General features: G+C 46.3%; 1 protein-coding gene across 2 annotated transcripts in view; it reads right to left on the minus strand.

The window, feature by feature from the left end:
* LOC143808683 (cytochrome P450 2K1-like) overlaps positions 1 to 18915 on the minus strand; it is a 72795-nt gene extending 53880 nt beyond the window's left edge. Inside the window, exons 1-2 of one of the 2 annotated variants that reach the window (XM_077291591.1) lie at positions 18741 to 18915; positions 17526 to 17722 (exon numbers count right to left, since the gene is read on the minus strand). In XM_077291591.1, coding sequence (XP_077147706.1) covers positions 17526 to 17705 — 180 coding nt within the window. In that variant the 5' untranslated portion in view covers positions 17706 to 17722; positions 18741 to 18915. Of the gene's footprint in view, positions 1 to 17525; positions 17723 to 17854; positions 17901 to 18740 lie in introns of those variants that run through there. The other variant, XM_077291592.1, reaches the window with a different exon arrangement.
* Positions 18916 to 19201: the final 286 nt, after the last annotated feature.

A 19201-nucleotide genomic window follows, 5' to 3' on the forward strand; every position in this document is an offset into this window, starting at 1 on the left:
TGTTTTTGCATCGCTTTATTCTGAGAGCTATAACTTTTTTATTTTTCTGCTGATGATGCTGTTTTGCGGCTTTTTTTTTGCGGGAAAAGATGACGTTTTCAGCGGTACCATGGTTCTTTATATACGTCTTTTTGATCGCGTGTTATTCCACTTTTTGTTTGGCGGTATGAGAATAAAGCGTTGTTTTTTGCCTCGTTTTTTTTTTTTTTTTTTTAACGGTGTTCACTGAAGGGGTTAACTAGTGATATAGTTTTATAGGTGGGGTCGTTACGGATGCGGCGATACTAAATATGTGTACTTTTATTGTGTGATTTTTTTTTTATTTAGATAAAGAAATGTATTTATGGGAATATTTTTTTTTCTTCTTTATTTAGGAATTTTTTTTTTTTTTTTTTTTTTTTTTTCTTTTTACACATGTGGACATTTTATTTTTTACTTTTTTACTTTGTCCCAGGGGGGGACATCACAGATCGGTGATCTGACAGTGTGCACAGCATTCTGTCAGATCACCGATCTGATAGGCAAGGGCAGAGGCTTGCCGGCGCCTGCTATTAGGAACTCTCAGCAGGCGCCGGCAAGCTAGGTCATCTCATGACCCGGAAGGAGTCCCATGGCCATCTTGGATCCGGGGACTCCTTCCAGGTCACCGGAGCAGCGTGATCTCATCACTTTGCTCTGGTGGGAGAGCGCAGGGAGCCCCCATCCCTGTGCGATCCCCCTCTATGCCGCTGTCACTATTGACAGCGGCATCAGAGGGGTTAAATGCCCGCGATCGGCGATAGCGCCGATCGTGGGCATTGCTGCGGGGTGTCAGCTGTCATATACAGCTGACACCCGCACCCGATCACCGCGGCGCTCAGCGCGAGACCGCGGTGATCGGTCCGCCGTACTAGTACTGCTGCTGGCAGGGACGTGCCAGGAGGGTTAGTATATGCTATATTCACCTTTCCCCGTTCCACCGCTGCGTGCCGCTCTGTCTTCCGCATCCTCTACCTGTGACGTTCAGTTCAGAGGGCACGATGACGCGCTTAATGCTCGCCGCCCTCTGACTGAACAGTCACAGCCAGAGGACCCGGAAGACGGAGCGGCACGCAGCAGTGGATCAGTGCCAGGTGACTATAGCAAGTGTCGGGGGCCTGAGCTAGCGGCGACTCCGGCACCTGACCCCCACAGAGCGCCGGTGTCTCCGCCTGCTCAGGCCTCCCAGCACTCGGCGCCCAGAGACAATAGGTGAGTATGTTATTTTTTTTTTTTATTGCAGCAGCATACAGGGCATATAATACTATGGAGCATCTTATGGGGGCCATCAACCTTTATGGATCAGCATACAGGGCATATAATACTAATACTCTTCCCACAATCGCATACAAGATTTCACTCTCGTATCACCCCTACTCTGGATCTCTCTACCACAACATATCAGACTCTCATCTACCATGAAAACCTTCAAAAATAACCTTAAGACCCACCTCTTCTGACAAGCTTACAAACTGCAGTAACTAACCACCGATCGACCAAACCGCTGCACGGCCAGCTCTACCCTCGCCTAGTGTATTCTCACCCATCCCTTGTAGATTGTGAGCCCTTGTGAGAGGCAGGGTCCTTTCTCCACTTGTACAAGTCGTGACTTGTATTGTTTAACCCCTTCATGACCGTGGGATTTTCCATTTTTCCGTGTTCGTTTTTGCTCCCCTCCTTCCCAGAGCCATAACTTTTTTATTTTTCCATCAATTTGGCCATGTGAGGGCTTATTTTTTTGCGGGACGAGTTGTACTTTTGAACGACATCATTGGTTTTACCTTGTCGTGTACTAGAAAACGGGAAAAAAAATCCAAGTGCGGTGAAATTGCAAAAAAAAGTGCAATCCCACACTAGTTTTTTGCTTGGCTTTTTTGCTAGGTTCACTAAATGCTCAAACTGACCTGCCATTATATGATTCTTCAGGTCAGTACGAGTTCATAGACACCAAACATGACTAGGTTATTTTTTATCTAAGTGGTGAAAAAAAATTCCAAACTTTGCGTTAAAAAAAAAAAAAAAATTGTGCCATTTTCCGATACTCGTAGCGTCTCCATTTTTCATGATCTGGGGTCGGTTGAAGACTTATTTTTGCGTGCCGAGCTGGCGTTTTTAATGATAGCATTTTGGTGAAGATACGTTCTTTTGATCGCCCGTTATTGCATTTTAATGCAATGTCGCGGCGACCAAAAAAAACGTAATTCTGGCTTTTCTAATTTTTTTCCCGCTATGCCATTTAGCGATCAGGTTAATGCTTTTTTTTTTATAGATAGGGCGATTGTGAACGCTGTGATACCAAATATGTGTAGGTTTGATTTTTTTTTTTATTGATTTATTTTGATTGGGGCGAAAGGGGGGTGATTTAAACTTTTATATTTTTTTATTTTTTTCAAATTTTTTTACTTTTATTTTTCACTTTTGCCATGCTTCTATAGCCTCCGTAGGAGGCTAGAAGCAGGCACCACTCGATTGGCTCTGCTACATAGCAGCGATCTGATGTTCGCTGCTATGTAGCAGAATTGCAGGTGTGCTGTGAGCGCCGACCACAGGGTGGCGCTCACAGCTGCCGGGGATCAGTAACCATAGAGGTCTCAAGGACCTCTATAGTTACTATTCTGAAGCATCGCTGACCTCCGATCATGTGACGGGGGTTGGCGATGCGATCATTTCCGGACGCCCGGCCGGAAGCGGTAGTTAAATTCCGCTGTCTGCGTTTGACAGCGGCATTTAACTAGTTATTAGGCGTGGGCAGATCGCGATTCTGCCCGCGCCTATTACGGGCACATGTCAGCTGTTCAAAACAGCTGACATTTCCTGGCTTTGATGCGGGCTCACCGCCGGAGCCCGCATGAAAGCGGGGCTTCTGACCTCGGACGTACTATCCCGTCCAAGGTCAGAAAGGGGTTAAGATTATTGTTCTTGTTTTTATTATGTATACACCTCCTCACATGTAAAGCGCCATGAAATAAATGGTTCTATAATAATAAATAATAATAATGGCTACTGTAGATATGGAAAGTATTCAGACCCATTTAAATTTTTCACTCTCTGTTTCATTGCAGCCATTTGTTAAATTCAAAAAAGTACATTTTTTTCTCATTAATGTACACTCTGCCCCCCATCTTGCCTAAAAAAAACAGAAATGTAGAAATTTTTGCTAATTTATTAAAAAAGAAAAGCTGAACTATCACATGGTCATAAGTATTCAGACCCTTTGCTCAGACACTCATATTTAAATCACATGCTGTCCATTTCCTTGTGATCCTCCTTGAGATGGTTCTACTCCTTCATTGGCTTCCAGCTGAGTTTATTTATACTGATAGGACTTGATTTGGAAAGGCACATACCTGTCTATATAAGACCTCACAGCTCACAGTGCATGTCAGACCAAATGAGAATCAGGAGGTCAAAGGAACTGGCCAAGGAGCTCAGAGAGAGAATTGTGGCAAGTAGGGTTGAGCGAAACGGGTCGTTCATTTTCAAAAGTCGCCGACTTTTGGCAAAGTCGGCGTCTCATGAAACCGAGCCGATCCCAGCGTTGCATCGGCCATGCGGTACGCGACTTTCGCACCAAAGTCGCGTTTCAATGACGCAAAAAGCGCCATTTCTCAGCCAATGAAGGTGAACGCAGAGTGTGGGCAGCGTGATGGATAGGTCCTGGTCCCCACCATCTTAGAGAAGGGCATTGCAGTGATTGGCTTGCTGTCTGTGGCGTTACAGGGGCTATAAAGGGGCGTTCCCGCCGACCGCCATCTCACTGCTGCTGCTCTGAGCTTAGGGAGAGGTTGCTGCCGCTTCATTAGAAGCAGGGAGAGCGTTAGGCAGGGTCCATTAACCACCAAACCGCTTGTGCTGTAGCGATTTCCACTGTCCAACACCACCTTCGGTGTGCAGGGACAGTGGAAGCTACATTTTTTTTTTTCTCTCAGCTCTGTAGCTCATTGGGCTGCCCTAGAAGGCACCCTGATAGCTGTATTGCTGTGTGTACGCCACTGTGCAAACCAACTGCTTTTTTCAAAGCACATATCCTCTTGTTCCTTCCTTTCTGCACAGCTATCTTTTTTGTTTGTCCACACTTTTTATTTAATTTGTGCATCAGTCCACTCCTTATTGCTGCCTGCCATACCTGGCTGAGATTACTGCAGGGAGATAGTAATTGTAGGACAGTTTCTTTTTTTTTTTTTTGTGGGATATTAAGATTGGCATTTCTGCTAGAGTGCCATCCATGTGTGTGCCATAGAAAGCCTATTAATTTTTTTGCTTGATTTGGGTTCTAAAATCTACCTGAAAAAAAATCACTACATCAATCAGTGGGAGATTAATATTGCCCTTTCTGCTTGTGTGCCACTCCTGACTCCTGTGTGTGCCATCTCTCACTCAGTGGGCCATAGAAAGCCTATTTACTTTTTATTATTTTGTTTCTAAAGTCTCCCTGAAAAAGAAAAAAAAAAGAAAACAGTGGGAGATTAATATTGCCCTTTCTGCTTGTGTGCCACTCCTGACTCCTGTGTGTGCCATCTCTCACTCAGTGGGCCATAGAAAGCCTATTAATTTTTTTGCTTGATTTGGGTTCTAAAATCTACCTGAAAAAAAACCACTACATCAATCAGTGGGAGAAAAATATTGGCCTCAGTCAGGGCTTGTGTGCCACTCCTGACTCCTGTGTGTGCCATCTCTCACTCAGTGGGCCATAGAAAGCCTATTTATTTTTTATTATTTGGTTTCTAAAGTCTCCCTGAAAAAGAAAAAAAAATAAAACAGTGGGAGATTAATATTGCCCTTTCTGCTTGTGTGCCACTCCTGACTCCTGTGTGTGCCATCTCTCACTCAGTGGGCCATAGAAAGCCTATTTATTTTTTATTATTTGGTTTCTAAAGTCTCCCTGAAAAAGAAAAAAAAGATAAAACAGTGGGAGATTAATATTGCCCTTTCTGCTTGTGTGCCACTCCTGACTCCTGTGTGTGCCATCTCTCACTCAGTGGGCCATAGAAAGCCTATTTATTTTTTATTATTTGGTTTCTAAAGTCTCCCTGAAAAAGAAAAAAAAAATAAAACAGTGGGAGATTAATATTGACATTTGTGCTTGAGTGACAGTCCTGCGTGTGTGGCATCTCTGTGATTTGGTGCCACAGAAAACAGAGTGTGTAACATTGTGCCTGATTTTCCTTGTGGTCTCACCAACCTGTTAAGGGATATTGAAATCATACTGAAGTTATAGCTCACCGTGTAAGTTGTTTGACAGCAACAAATAAAGTTACTTTGGTTAAGTTTTTAAAACTTAAAACAATGAGGAAGTCTGGTGCAAGAGGTCGTTGTGGCCGTGGGCGTTCATTGTCAGCTGGTAATGATGGTAGTGGTAGTGGAGCATCAGGTGGTCGTGGGGATAAAAATATTCCACCTAAGTCTGGAGCTGTGGAGCCAGTTTCGTCATCTGGCTACACAAGGCCTCGAACGCTCTCTTTTCTGGGAGTACGAAAACCGCTTTTAAAGGCGGAGCAGCAACAGCAAGTTTTGGCTTACATTGCAGACTCAGCCTCTAGCTCTTTTGCCTCCTCTTCTGAAACTGGTAAATGTAAAAGCAGCGCGTCGCTTGTGGATGTTCACGGTCAGGGACAAGTCGCTTCCTTGTCCTCTTCAGCAAAAACTACAACAAGAGAGAAGGATGCAGCAGGCGATACAACGGGTTACTCCATGGAGCTCTTTACACATACCGTCCCTGGCTTAGAAAGTGAAACACTTAACAGGCCATGCCCATTACAAGTAGATTCTGACATGGAGTGCACTGATGCACAGCCACAGCCAGAGTACTATGCTGCTCCTTTGACTCAGACCACCACATTGCCCTCTCAGGGTACTGATCCACAATCAGACCCTGATGAGACTATGTTGCCCCGCCACGAACGCTATACCACCGACCGACACAGTGACACAGATGAAGTTGCACATGAGCTCGAAGAGGAGGTAATAGACGACCCAGTTGTTGACCCCGATTGGCAGCCATTGGGGGAACAGGGTGCAGGCGGCAGTAGTTCAGAAGCGGAGGTGGAGGAGGGGCCGCAGCAGGCATCAACATCGCAACAGGTTCCATCTGCCGGGCCCGTATCTGGCCCAAAACGCGTGTCAAAGCCAAAACCTGTTGGTGGACAGCGTGGCCATCCGGTTAAAGCTCAGTCTGCAATCCCTGAAAAGGGATCCGATGCTAGGAAGAGTGCAGTCTGGCATTTTTTTAAACAACATCCAATTAATCAGCGCAAAGTCATCTGTCAAAAATGTTCAACTAGCTTAAGCAGAGGTCAGAATCTGAAAAGTCTCAATACTAGTTGCATGCATAGACACTTAACCACCATGCATTTTCAAGCCTGGACTAACTACCAAACGTCCCTTAAGGTTGTAGCACCCTCGGCCAATGAAGCTAGTCAGCAACGCAACATCCCTTCCGTCACTGTAAGTCCACCATTTTCCGCACCACCGGCAGTATCTGTGCAGGTTTCTTTGCCAGCCAAAAGCAGTCAGGGTCAGGGAATCACCAATTTTGTAGGAGGAAATATTGCATCTAGGGCACCGGCGGAAACAATACCGTCTCCAACCGTCTCTCAGTCTGCCATGTCCACCGGCACACCCGAAAGTTCCACGATCTCCAGCTCTCCAGTCCAGCTCACACTACATGAGACTCTGGTTAGAAAAAGGAAGTACTTATCCTCGCATCCACATACACAGGGTTTTAACGCCCACATAGCTAGACTAATCTCGTTAGAGATGATGCCCTACCGGTTAGTTGAAAGCGAAGCTTTCAAAGCCCTGATGGAGTACGCTGAACCACGATACGAGCTACCCAGTCGACACTTTTTTCCAGAAAAGCCATCCCAGCCCTGCACCAGCATGTTAAACAGCGCATCGTCCATGCACTCAGGCAATCTGTGAGTACAAAGGTGCACCTGACTACAGATGCATGGACCAGTAGGCATGGCCAGGGACGTTATGTGTCCATCACGGCACACTGTGTGAATGTGGTGGATGCAGGGTCCACAGGGGACATCAATTTCGGGACAGTTGTGCCTAGCCCACGGTCTAGGAAACAGTTGGCTGTAGGCGTTCGCACCCCCTCCTCCTCCTCCTCGTCCTCCTGCAGAAGCTACAGCTTTTCCACAGACCGCAGTCGGCCAACCACTCCATCGGCAGATGACACTGTTGCACACCAGTGGTCCCATTATGGGCCAGCTACTGGCAAGCGTCAGCAGGCTGTATTGGCTATGAAGTGTTTGGGCGACAACAGACACACCGCGGAAGTTCTGTCCGAGTTCTTGCAACAAGAAACGCAGTCGTGGCTGGGCACAGTAGATCTTGAGGCAGGCAAGGTAGTGAGTGATAACGGAAGGAATTTCATGGCTGCCATCTACCTTTCCCAACTGAAACACATTCCTTGCCTGGCTCACACCTTAAACCTGGTGGTGCAGTGCTTATTGAAAACTTATCCTGGGTTCTCCGACCTGCTCCTCAAAGTGCGTGGACTTTGCTCACATATCCGACATTCGCCTGTACACTCCAGCCGTATGCAGACCTATCAGCGGTCTTTGAACCTTCCCCAGCATCGCCTAATCATAGACATTGCAACAAGGTGGAACTCAACACTGCACATGCTTCAGAGACTGTGCCAACAGAGGCGGGCTGTTATGTTTTTGTGGGAGGATACACATACACGGGCAGGCAGTAGGATGGCAGACATGGAGTTGTCAGGTGTGCAGTGGTCGAAGATACAAGACATGTGTCAAGTCCTTCAGTGTTTTGAGGAATGCACACGGCTGGTTAGTGCAGACAACGCCATAATAAGCATGAGCATCCCCCTAATGCGTCTGCTGATGCAAAGTTTGACGCACATAAAGGATCAGGCGTCTGCACCAGAGGAAGAGGAAAGCCTTGATGACAGTCAGCCATTGTCTGGTCAGGGCAGTGTACAGGACGAGGTAGCGGGCGAAGAGGAGGTGGAGGACGAGGAGGATGATGGGGAGGAGTATATTTTTAATGCGGAAGCTTTCCCGGGGGCACTGGAAATTGGTTGCGTGGCAAGGCCGGGTTCTGGTTTTTTGAGGGACACAAGTGACGTATATTTGCCTGAAACTGCCCCTCAACCAATCACAACCGGAGATTTGACAACTGGAACTTTGGCCCACATGGCGGATTATGCCTTACGTATCCTAAAAAGGGACACACGCATTACGAAAATGATGAACGATGACGATTACTGGTTGGCCTGCCTCCTCGATCCACGCTATAAAGGCAAATTGCAAAATATTATGCCACATGAGAACTTGGAACTAATATTAGCAACCAAACAATCAACTCTTGTTGACCGTTTGCTTCAGGCATTCCCAGCACACAGCGCACGTGATCGTTCTCACACGAGCTCCAGGGGGCAGCAGACTAGGAATGTTAGGGGTGCACACATCAGAAGTGGCGTTGGACAGAGGGGTTTTCTGACCAGGTTGTGGAGTGATTTTGCTATGACCGCAGACAGGACAGGTACTGCTGCATCAATTGAAAGTGACAGGCGACAACATTTGTCCAGTATGGTTACTAACTATTTTTCATCCCTTATCAATGTTATCCCTCAACCGTCATTCCCATTTGATTACTGGGCATCAAAATTAGACACCTGGCCAGAATTGGCAGAATATGCATTGCAGGAGCTTGCTTGCCCGGCAGCAAGTGTCCTATCAGAAAGAGTATTCAGTGCTGCAGGTTCAATATTAACCAAAAAAAGGACTCGTCTGGCTACCCAAAATGTTGACGATCTAACATTCATTAAAATGAACCACAACTGGATTTCGAAATCTTTTGCCCCACCTTGCCCGGCCGACACCTAGCTTTCCTATGAAAAGCTCTTGCCTGTGGACTACTGTGAATTACTTTTCTAATGTCTAATTTTCTGCAGCTGATTGTCCAGCATACGACATGTTTACACCTCCCTAAATGGCCAAACTCCCCACACGGGGCCGTGGTATCGCGACTTGGCGCAAGCACCCGTGAGACTGCTGTTTGTCTGAAGAGGTGGGTGTGCTTGCTTTTGGTCGACGGCATTGCTACTGGGTCCCTCATAGTACAATAAAGTGTCTCTGGCGGTGGTGGTGCGCACCCAACGTCAGACACACTGTTGTAACATGAGGGGCCCTGGGCCTGTACCGCCGGCCACAAGAGAGTTCACCCACCCCCAGGTCAAACATTGCTCTACCACTTCCACAGTTATCTCTCACACTTCCACCAATGTTTAATCTATGCGCTGACATCCTTCCATACCTGCCACTGACAATACCATTGTGTTGACATGTATGATGGTACTTAACATAGTCAGGGGCAGTGTCCTCTATTTACCACAGTAAATACTTTGCACTAAATTAGTAGGTCTGAAACAACGCAGAGGATCCCACCCCTGAACCTAATGATTGCACCCTTTAGTGTTTTTGTTTTGTTTTAATGCGAGACATTCACATTTAATTGTTGTTTTTGACTACTAACTGGCAGACACTCATTACAATCGGCCTCCGTTGACCAGACCACTGCTGCCCGTGTACCCCTGGAAACAATTATAAAGTGCCTACAGCCAGCCCATTTTATTGTGTTAGGCCTTCGAAGCCTGTCTGCGGTCCCTCCTTCCACTAGGCCTCCACTGACCAGACCACTGCTGCCCGTGTACCCCTGGAACCAATTATAAAGTGCCTACAGCCAGCCCATTTTATTGTGTTACGCCTTCGAAGCCTGTCTGCGGTCCCTCCTTCCACTAGGCCTCCACTGACCAGACCAATGCTGCCCGTGTACCCCTGGAACCAATTATAAAGTGCCTACAGCCAGCCCATTTTATAATGTTAGGCCTTCGAAGCCTGTCTGCGGTCCCTCCTTCCACTAGGCCTCCACTGACCAGACCACTGCTGCCCGTGTACCCCTGGAACCTATTTTACAGTGCCTACAGCCAGCCCATTTTATTATGTTAGGCCTTCAAAGCCTGTCTGCGTTCCCTCCTTCCACTAGGCCTCCACTGACCAGACCACTGCTGCCCGTGTACCCTTGGAACCTATTTTACAGTGCCTAAAGCCAGCCCATTTTATCATGTTAGGCCTTCGAAGCCTGTCTGCGGTCCCTCCTTCCACTAGGCCTCCACTGACCAGACCACAGCTGCCCGTGTACCCCTGGAACCAATTATAAAGTGCCTACAGCCAGCCCATTTTATTGTGTTAGGCCTTCGAAGCCTGTCTGCGGTCCCTCCTTCCACTAGGCCTCCACTGACCAGACCACTGCTGCCCGTGTACCCCTGGAACCTATTTTACAGTGCCTACAGCCAGCCCATTTTATTATGTTAGGCCTTCGAAGCCTGTCTGCGGTCCCTCCTTCCACTAGGCCTTCACTGACCAGACCACTGCTGCCCGTGTACCCCTGGAACCAATTATAAAGTGCCTACAGCCAGCCCATTTTATAATGTTAGGCCTTCGAAGCCTGTCTGCGGTCCCTCCTTCCACTAGGCCTCCACTGACCAGACCACTGCTGCCCGTGTACCCCTGGAACCAATTATAAAGTGCCTACAGCCAGCCCATTTTATTGTGTTAGGCCTTCGAAGCCTGTCTGCGGTCCCTCCTTCCACTAGGCCTCCACTGACCAGACCACTGCTGCCCGTGTACCCCTGGAACCTATTTTACAGTGCCTACAGCCAGCCCATTTTATTATGTTAGGCCTTCGAAGCCTGTCTGCGGTCCCTCCTTCCACTAGGCCTCCACTGACCAGACCACTGCTGCCCGTGTACCCCTGGAACTAATTATAAAGTGCCTACAGCCAGCCCATTTTATTGTGTTAGGCCTTCGAAGCCTGTCTGCGGTCCCTCCTTCCACTAGGCCTCCACTAACGAGACCACTGCTGCCCGTGTACCCCTGGAACCTATTTTACAGTGCCTACAGCCAGCCCATTTTATTATGTTAGGCCTTCGAAGCCTTTCTGCGGTCCCTCCTTCCACTAGGCCTCCACTGACCAGACCACTGCTGCCCGTGTACCCTTGGAACCTATTTTACAGTGCCTACAGCCAGCCCATTTTATCATGTTAGGCCTTCGAAGCCTGTCTGCGGTCCCTCCTTCCACTAGGCCTCCACTGACCAGACCACTGCTGCCCGTGTACCCCTTGAACCAATTATAAAGTGCCTACAGCCAGCCCATTTTATAATGTTAGGCCTTCGAAGCCTGTCTGCAGTCCCTCCTTCCACTAGGCCTCCACTGACCAGACCACTGCTGCCCGTGTACCCCTGGAACCTGTTTTACAGTGCCTACAGCCAGCCCATTTTATTATGTTAGGCCTTCGAAGCCTGTCTGCGGTCCCTCCTTCCACTAGGCCTCCACTGACCAGACCACTGCTGCCCGTGTACCCCTGGAACCAATTATAAAGTGCCTACAGCCAGCCCATTTTATAATGTTAGGCCTTCGAAGCCTGTCTGCGGTCCCTCCTTCCACTAGGCCTCCACTGACCAGACCACTGCTGCCCGAGTACCCCTGGAACCTATTTTACAGTGCCTACAACCAGCCCATTTTATTATGTTAGGCCTTCGAAGCCTGTCTGCGGTCCCTCCTTCCACTAGGCCTCCACTGACCAGACCACTGCTGCCCGTGTACCCTTGGAACCTATTTTACAGTGCCTACAGCCAGCCCATTTTATCATGTTAGGCCTTCGAAGCCTGTCTGCGGTCCCTCCTTCCACTAGGCCTCCACTGACCAGACCACTGCTGCCCGTGTACCCCTGGAACCTAATTTACAGTGCATAGAGGCTATTTTTTTATTTTTTTTAATATTAATAAAGCCATGATGGACTACGCTGTACCACGCTATGAGATACCCAGTTGACAATTATTTTGCGAGAAAAGCCATCCCACCCCTCCACCAGCATGTTAAAGACCGCATTGTCCTTGCATTCTGTCAATCTGTGAGTCCAAAGCTACACCTGACAACAGACACATGGACCTGTAGGCATGGCCACGGAAGGTTACGTGTCCTTTGTGGCGCAATGGGTTAATGTATTGGATGCATGGTCCACACAGGGGACAGCCTGCTAAGTCTGTCTGCAGTCCCTAATTCAAGTTGTCATCAACTGAATACAGCTGAGCTTCTACCTTCTGGCTCTGATTAACTGCTGTTTTTTAAAAAAATTGGTGGTTCCGGCTTACTAACGGTGTCTGCCCCTGCCTGGTGTTGTCCTCAACTGAATAAAGCTGAGCTTCTACCTTCTGGCTCTCACTAAGTGCTGTTTTAAAACAAAAAAATGGTGTTTAGGGCCTACTAACGGTGTCTGCCCCTCCCTGGTGTTGCCCTCAACTGAATAAAGCTGAGCTTCTACCTTCTGGCTCTGATTAACTGCTGTTTTTTAAAAAAAATTGGTGGTTCCGGCCTACTAACGGTGTCTGCCCCTGCCTGGTGTTGTCCTCAACTGAATAAAGCTGAGCTTCTACCTTCTGGCTCTGATTAACTGCTGTTTTTTTTAAAATTGGTGGTTCCGGCCTACTAACGGTGTCTGCCGCTGCCTGGTGTTGTCCTCAACTGAATAAAGCTGAGCTTCTACTTTCTGGCTCTGATTAACTGCTGTTTTTTTAAAAATTGGTGGTTCCGGCCTACTAACGGTGTCTGCCCCTGCCTGGTGTTGTCCTCAACTGAATAAAGCTGAGCTTCTACCTTCTGGCTCTCACTAAGTGCTGTTTTAAAACAAAAAAATGGTGTTTAGGGCCTAATAACGGTGTCTGCCCCTCCCTGGTGTTGCCCTCAACTGAATAAAGCTGAGCTTCTACCTTCTGGCTCTGATTAACTGCTGTTTTTTTAAAAAATTGGTGGTTCCGGCCTACTAACGGTGTCTGCCCCTGCCTGGTGTTGTCCTCAACTGAATAAAGCTGAGCTTCTACCTTCTGGCTCTCACTAAGTGCTGTTTTAAAACAAAAAAATGGTGTTTAGGGCCTACTAACGGTGTCTGCCCCTCCCTGGTGTTGCCCTCAACTGAATAAAGCTGAGCTTCTACCTTCTGGCTCTGATTAACTGCTGTTTTTTAAAAAATTGGTGGTTCCGGCCTACTAACGGTGTCTGCCCCTGCCTGGTGTTGTCCTCAACTGAATAAAGCTGAGCTTCTACCTTCTGGCTCTGATTAACTGCTGTTTTTTTAAAAATTGGTGGTTCCGGCCTACTAACGGTGTCTGCCCCTGCCTGGTGTTGTCCTCAACTGAATAAAGCTGAGCTTCTACCTTCTGGCTCTGATTAACTGCTGTTTTTTAAAAAATTGGTGGTTCCGGCCTACTAACGGTGTCTGCCCCTGCCTGGTGTTGTCCTCAACTGAATAAAGCTGAGCTTCTACCTTCTGGCTCTGATTAACTGCTGTTTTTTTAAAAATTGGTGGTTCCGGCCTACTAATGGTGTCTGCCCCTGCCTGGTGTTGTCCTCAACTGAATAAAGCTGAGCTTCTACCTTCTGGCTCTCACTAAGTGCTGTTTTAAAACAAAAAAATGGTGTTTAGGGCCTACTAACAGTTTCTGCCCCTCCCTGGTGTTGCCCTCAACTGAATAAAGCTGAGCTTCTACCTTCTGGCTCTGATTAACTGCTGTTTTTTTAAAAATTGGTGGTTCCGGCCTACTAACGGTGTCTGCCCCTGCCTGGTGTTGTCCTCAACTGAATAAAGCTGAGCTTCTACTTTCTGGCTCTGATTAACTGCTGTTTTTTTAAAAATTGATGGTTCCGGCCTACTAACGGTGTCTGCCCCTGCCTGGTGTTGTCCTCAACTGAATAAAGCTGAGCTTCTACCTTCTGGCTCTCACTAAGTGCTGTTTTAAAACAAAAAAATGGTGTTTAGGGCCTACTAACGGTGTCTGCCCCTCCCTGGTGTTGCCCTCAACTGAATAAAGCTGAGCTTCTACCTTCTGGCTCTGATTAACTGCTGTTTTTTTTAAAATTGGTGGTTCCGGCCTACTAACGGTGTCTGCCCCTGCCTGGTGTTGTCCTCAACTGAATAAAGCTGAGCTTCTACCTTCTGGCTCTGATTAAGTTTTTTTTTTTTTTTTTTAATTGCTGGATGGGGCCTAATACCTCTGTTTGCTGCTCCCTGGTGTTTGTCCTCAACTGAATAAAGCTGAGCTTCTACCTTCTGGCTCTGATTAACTGCTGTTTTTTAAAAATTTGGTGGTTCCTGCCTACTAACGGTGTCTGCCCCTGCCTGGTGTTGTCCTCAACTGAATAAAGCTGAGCTTCTACCTTCTGGCTCTGATTAACTGCTGTTTTTTAAAAAATTGGTGGTTCCGGCCTACTAACGGTGTCTGCCCCTGCCTGGTGTTGTCCTCAACTGAATAAAGCTGAGCTTCTACCTTCTGGCTTTCGGCCTATACTATCAGATATTAAACTGCATTTGGCCTACTAGTGTGGTTGGGCCCTTGAAACAGTGTCTGCTGCTCTTGGCTTTGCTACTCCACTGAACAAAGCAATGCCGCCTGTTTAGTCCTGTTACCAATTTTGAACTGCATTTAGCCTACTTTATTCTTTGGCCCTATATCTGTTTCCTCTTCATCCTGCCCATTGCCCAGCCACTGCTAGATGAGTCTGCTGGTACATTGACCTAGACCACTACATTCCCCTTGCACTCTACACAGCCAGAATCTGACCCTGCTGAAAGTAAGGTTCCCCTTCCCGCATGTTATACCACCTTACACAGGGACAAAGAGGAAGGTGCAGATGAAAGTGCAGGTTCCTTCATCAGGTGGGGGGTGGCATACTCGTTGGCGACGTCACTGGCACAGGGCCCCTCAGAGTACGCAAAAGTGTCGCTGCTGGTGGGAGGCGCCTCCGCCATGCAAACACACCGCTGTACTTTGAGGGGCCCTGTGCCAGTGCCAATGCGAACGAGTGGGCCCCCCCTGCTTGCTCAGGATCACAGCACTTGCAACGTTGAAATACTTACCTCTCCCTGCTCCACCGCCGTGATGTAGTCCGCGTTTCCTGGGCCCACGAAAAACTTGAGCCAGCCCTACTCCCCCCACAACTTTTGCCAAATGACCCCCAATTTCCAATGCCCAACTATTATTATAAAGTTAATTAAGATTGACAAGCTTCAGAAACAAGAATGGATGTTTTTGGCATTAAAATGGGCACTGTAGGTGTTTTCCTGGCCTCCACTCACTGCCGACTATGCTTCCCCATTGACTTGCATTGGGTTTCGTGTTTCGGTCGATCCCCGACTTTCAGCGATAATCGGCCGACTGCACTCGACTCGACTCTGGACAAAGTCGGGTTTCACAAAACCCGACTCGATTTAAAAAAAATGAAAGTCGCTCAACCCTAGTGGCAAGGCACACATATGGCCAAGGTTACAACAGAATTTCTGCAGTACCCAATGTTCCTAAGAGCACAGTGGCCTCCATAATCCTAAAATGGAAGATTTTTGGGACCATCAGAAGTCTTCCTAGACTCAGCCAAACTGAGCAATTGTGGGAGAAGAGCCTTGGTGAGAGAGGTAAAGAAGAACCCCAAGATCATTGTGGATGAGCTCCACAGATGCAATGAAAAACAGAAAACCTCATTGTATGATTTTTGCATAATTAAATTGAATTTCATTGCATAAAATAAGTATTTGGTCACTTACCAACTGCAAGAAATCAGGCTCTCACAGACCTGTTAGTTTTTCTTTAAGAAGCCCTCTTACTCTGCACTCATTATGTGTATTAATTGCACCTGATAGAACTTGTTATCTGTATAAAAGCGACCTCTCCACACGCTCAATCAATTACACTGCAACTTCCCAACCATGGCCAAGACCAAAGAGCTGTCTAAGGACACCAGGGATAAAAATGAAGACCTGCACAAGGCTGGGCATGGGTACAGGACAATAGGTAAGCAGCTTGGTGAGAAGGCAACAACTGTTGGTACAATTATTAGAAAATGGAAAAAACACAAGATGACTGTGAATCTTCCTTGATCTGAGGCTCCATTCAAGATCTTGCCTCGGAGGGTAAGGATGATTCTGAGAAAGGTAAGAAATCAGCCCAGAACTACACTTAAGGACCTGGTCAATGAACTCAAGAGAGCTGGGCCACAGTCTCAAACATTACTTCTAGTAACACGCTACGCCATCATGGATTACATAGTAACATAGTAACATAGTAACATAGTTAGTAAGGCCGAAAAAAGACATTTGTCCATCCAGTTCAGCCTATATTCCTATATTCCATCATAATAAATCCCCAGATCTACATCCTTCTACAGAACCTAATAATTGTATGATACAATATTGTTCTGCTCCAGGAAGACATCCAGGCCTCTCTTGAATCCCTCGACTGAGTTCGCCATCACCACCTCCTCAGGCAAGCAATTCCAGATTCTCACTGCCCTAACAGTAAAGAATCCTCTTCTATGTTGGTGGAAAAACCTTCTCTCCTCCAGACGCAAAGAATGCCCCCTTGTGCCCGTCACCTTCCTTGGTATAAACAGATCCTCAGCGAGATATTTGTATTGTCCCCTTATATACTTATACATGGTTATTAGATCGCCCCTCAGTGGATTAAGATTAAGATCCTGCAGGGCACACAATGTGCCCCTACTCATGCCAGCACATGTCCAGGCCCATTTGAAGCTTGCCAACAACCATCTGGATGATCCAGGCGAGGCATGGGAGAAGGTCATGTGGTCAAATGAGACCCAAACAGAACTTTTTGGAATCAACTCCACTCGCCGTGTTTGGAGGAGTAAGAAGAATGAGTACAATCCCAAGAACCCCATCACAACTGTGAGGCATGGTGGGGAAACATTATGCTTTGTGGGTGATTTTTTGCAAAGGGTACAGAATGACTGTTCCATATTGAAGGGAGGGTGGATGGGGTCATGTCTCGCAAGATTTTGGTCAACAATTTCCCCCAGTAGCAGTATTGAAGATTGGTCATGGCTGGGTCTTCCAGCCTGACAATGACCCAAAATAAACAGCCAGAGCACCTAAGGAGTGGCTCTGTAAGAAGAATTTCAAGGACCTAGAGTGACTTAGCCAACCTCAAGACCTAAACACAAAAGAAAATCTTTGGAGGGAGCTGAAACTCAATGTTTTCCAGCGACAGCCCCAAAACCTGAAAGATTTGGAGATGATCTGTATGGAGGAGTGGGGCAAAATTCCTGCTGCAGTGTGTGCAAACTTGGTCAATATCTACCGGAAATGCTTGACCTCTATAATTGCAAACAAAGGTTTCGGGACCAAATATTAAGTTCTATTTTTCTATTGTATCAAATCCTTATTTCATGCAATAAAATGTAAATTAATTATGTCAAAATCATACAATATAATTTTCTGGATTGTTTATAAGATTCTCTCTCTCACAGATGATGTGTACCTACCATAAAAATTAAAGACGTCTCCATTATTTGTAGGTGGGAAAACTTGCAAAGTTGACAGTGTATTAAATACTTCTTTTCCCCACTGTACATAACTTATGGTCTAAATCTTCCAGGCAACAGAACCAGGATAATTTGAATGTTACCTCGTGCATTGTCAGATATGGTCTATTCCGGTCTAGAATGTGTAGGTTTCCAATGATTGGAAGCGGCCGTGGTCCGGGGGGCAGGTTGAATTTACTTTTTTTCCGTCCATAGACAAACACGGCAACAAAAAGACACAGGATGATGGACAGAGACAAAGGGGTGATATCAGAGAAGTTCATGGTCCCGGAAGGAGATTCTATGGAGAGACAAATATAAATTTGGAAGCCAAATCATTTTTTGAGGATTTTTTTAAGTCACTTTTTTCACAGCAATTTCAACAAAGTAGTGAACGCAGTTAGTGAATTTTGCACAAAGGCAAAAAATGTACCGTATCCTGCAGACACCACACTACAATCTGCAAGCTTACTCCTGTGCTGTGGAGAGGCAGGGAGAGCTCTGCGGTGTCATGGGATGGGATGCTCCAGCATTTTACCTCACCACAGCTGGCTGGCTGCCACAATTAAAAGGTTAGTTACTACAACACACAATAAAGCACTCTGCCACTTCTGTGGTGAACTATAACTCCCAGCATGCCATAGGAGTTGCAGATGCAGGACATGCTGGAAGTTACAGTTCTCCCAATGGGATCTCAAAGCAGCGCTCCAGTCTTATTTTTCAGTGCTGGAGTGTTGCTTTAAATATAAGCCCCGTGCCCCCATTCTTATACTCACCCTCCAGCGTCTTCCTATAGTACTTTACAGCCACCACACTGGTCCCGTAGCTTCCAACATAATAGCATACTATTATATATAATAACACATATAATAGTATGTTTATGTTATTAAATATTTTACCACCTTTTTTGCTTCAAATATTTTTTTCCCTATTTTCCACCTCTAAAACCTGGGTGCGTCTTATAGTCCGAAAAATACAGTACTTATTGTTCTGTCTTGAGCCATATAAGGCTAGGGTCAGACATCCGTATGTTCTCTCATCTGAGAAAATCGTTCTTATGATGCTACTCATACTCTAATCACAGTGTGATCTGATTCTCTCAGATGATGAGAACATGTAGAAAAATATTTCAATGCCAGCAAGATCAATGCTAAAACATAGTAGGAATTAAAGTGAATACTGTCTATAAGCTACCTATCTATCTATCTATCTATCTATCTATCTATCTATCTATCTATCTATCTATCTATCTATCTATCTATCTATCTATCTATCTATCTATCTATCCATTCATGCACTAGCTCTATATCATATCTTACCTTTATCTTTGCAGTGGGGTCAGAGTACGATCTCCCTTTTAGCCACCAGTAATGTTTAGATTATAAGCTGAAGGTCCAGGACTGGATCCAGCTTTTCTGCGTGATTTCGCCGTTCTGATCACATTGCCTCACACCAAAGCTGTAAACAGATATGCCAGCCAGATATTCCGCCCATAAAGACTACAGAGGTGAAATACTGATATATAAACTCTTTTCTGTGAGATTATATGATGTTTTACTTCATTAAATTACTAGCTAAAATATTTCGATAGAGTTTTACATTACAAACAAGCAAAATCCTCATAGGGCAGGTATATATGCATAGCGTTTCAGTGTCTGGAGGACCAAACAAGCTCATGACTAGCACAGACAGGTGGTGGCGATGCAGTGGAATCATAGACTTTACCTTGCTGGAGGTACCTGACTTGGCACAACTAGTTGTAGGTCTCCTATAGGAATAT

The sequence above is a fragment of the Ranitomeya variabilis genome, chromosome 2 (assembly GCF_051348905.1).
Source record: "Ranitomeya variabilis isolate aRanVar5 chromosome 2, aRanVar5.hap1, whole genome shotgun sequence".
NCBI lineage: Eukaryota > Metazoa > Chordata > Amphibia > Anura > Dendrobatidae > Ranitomeya > Ranitomeya variabilis.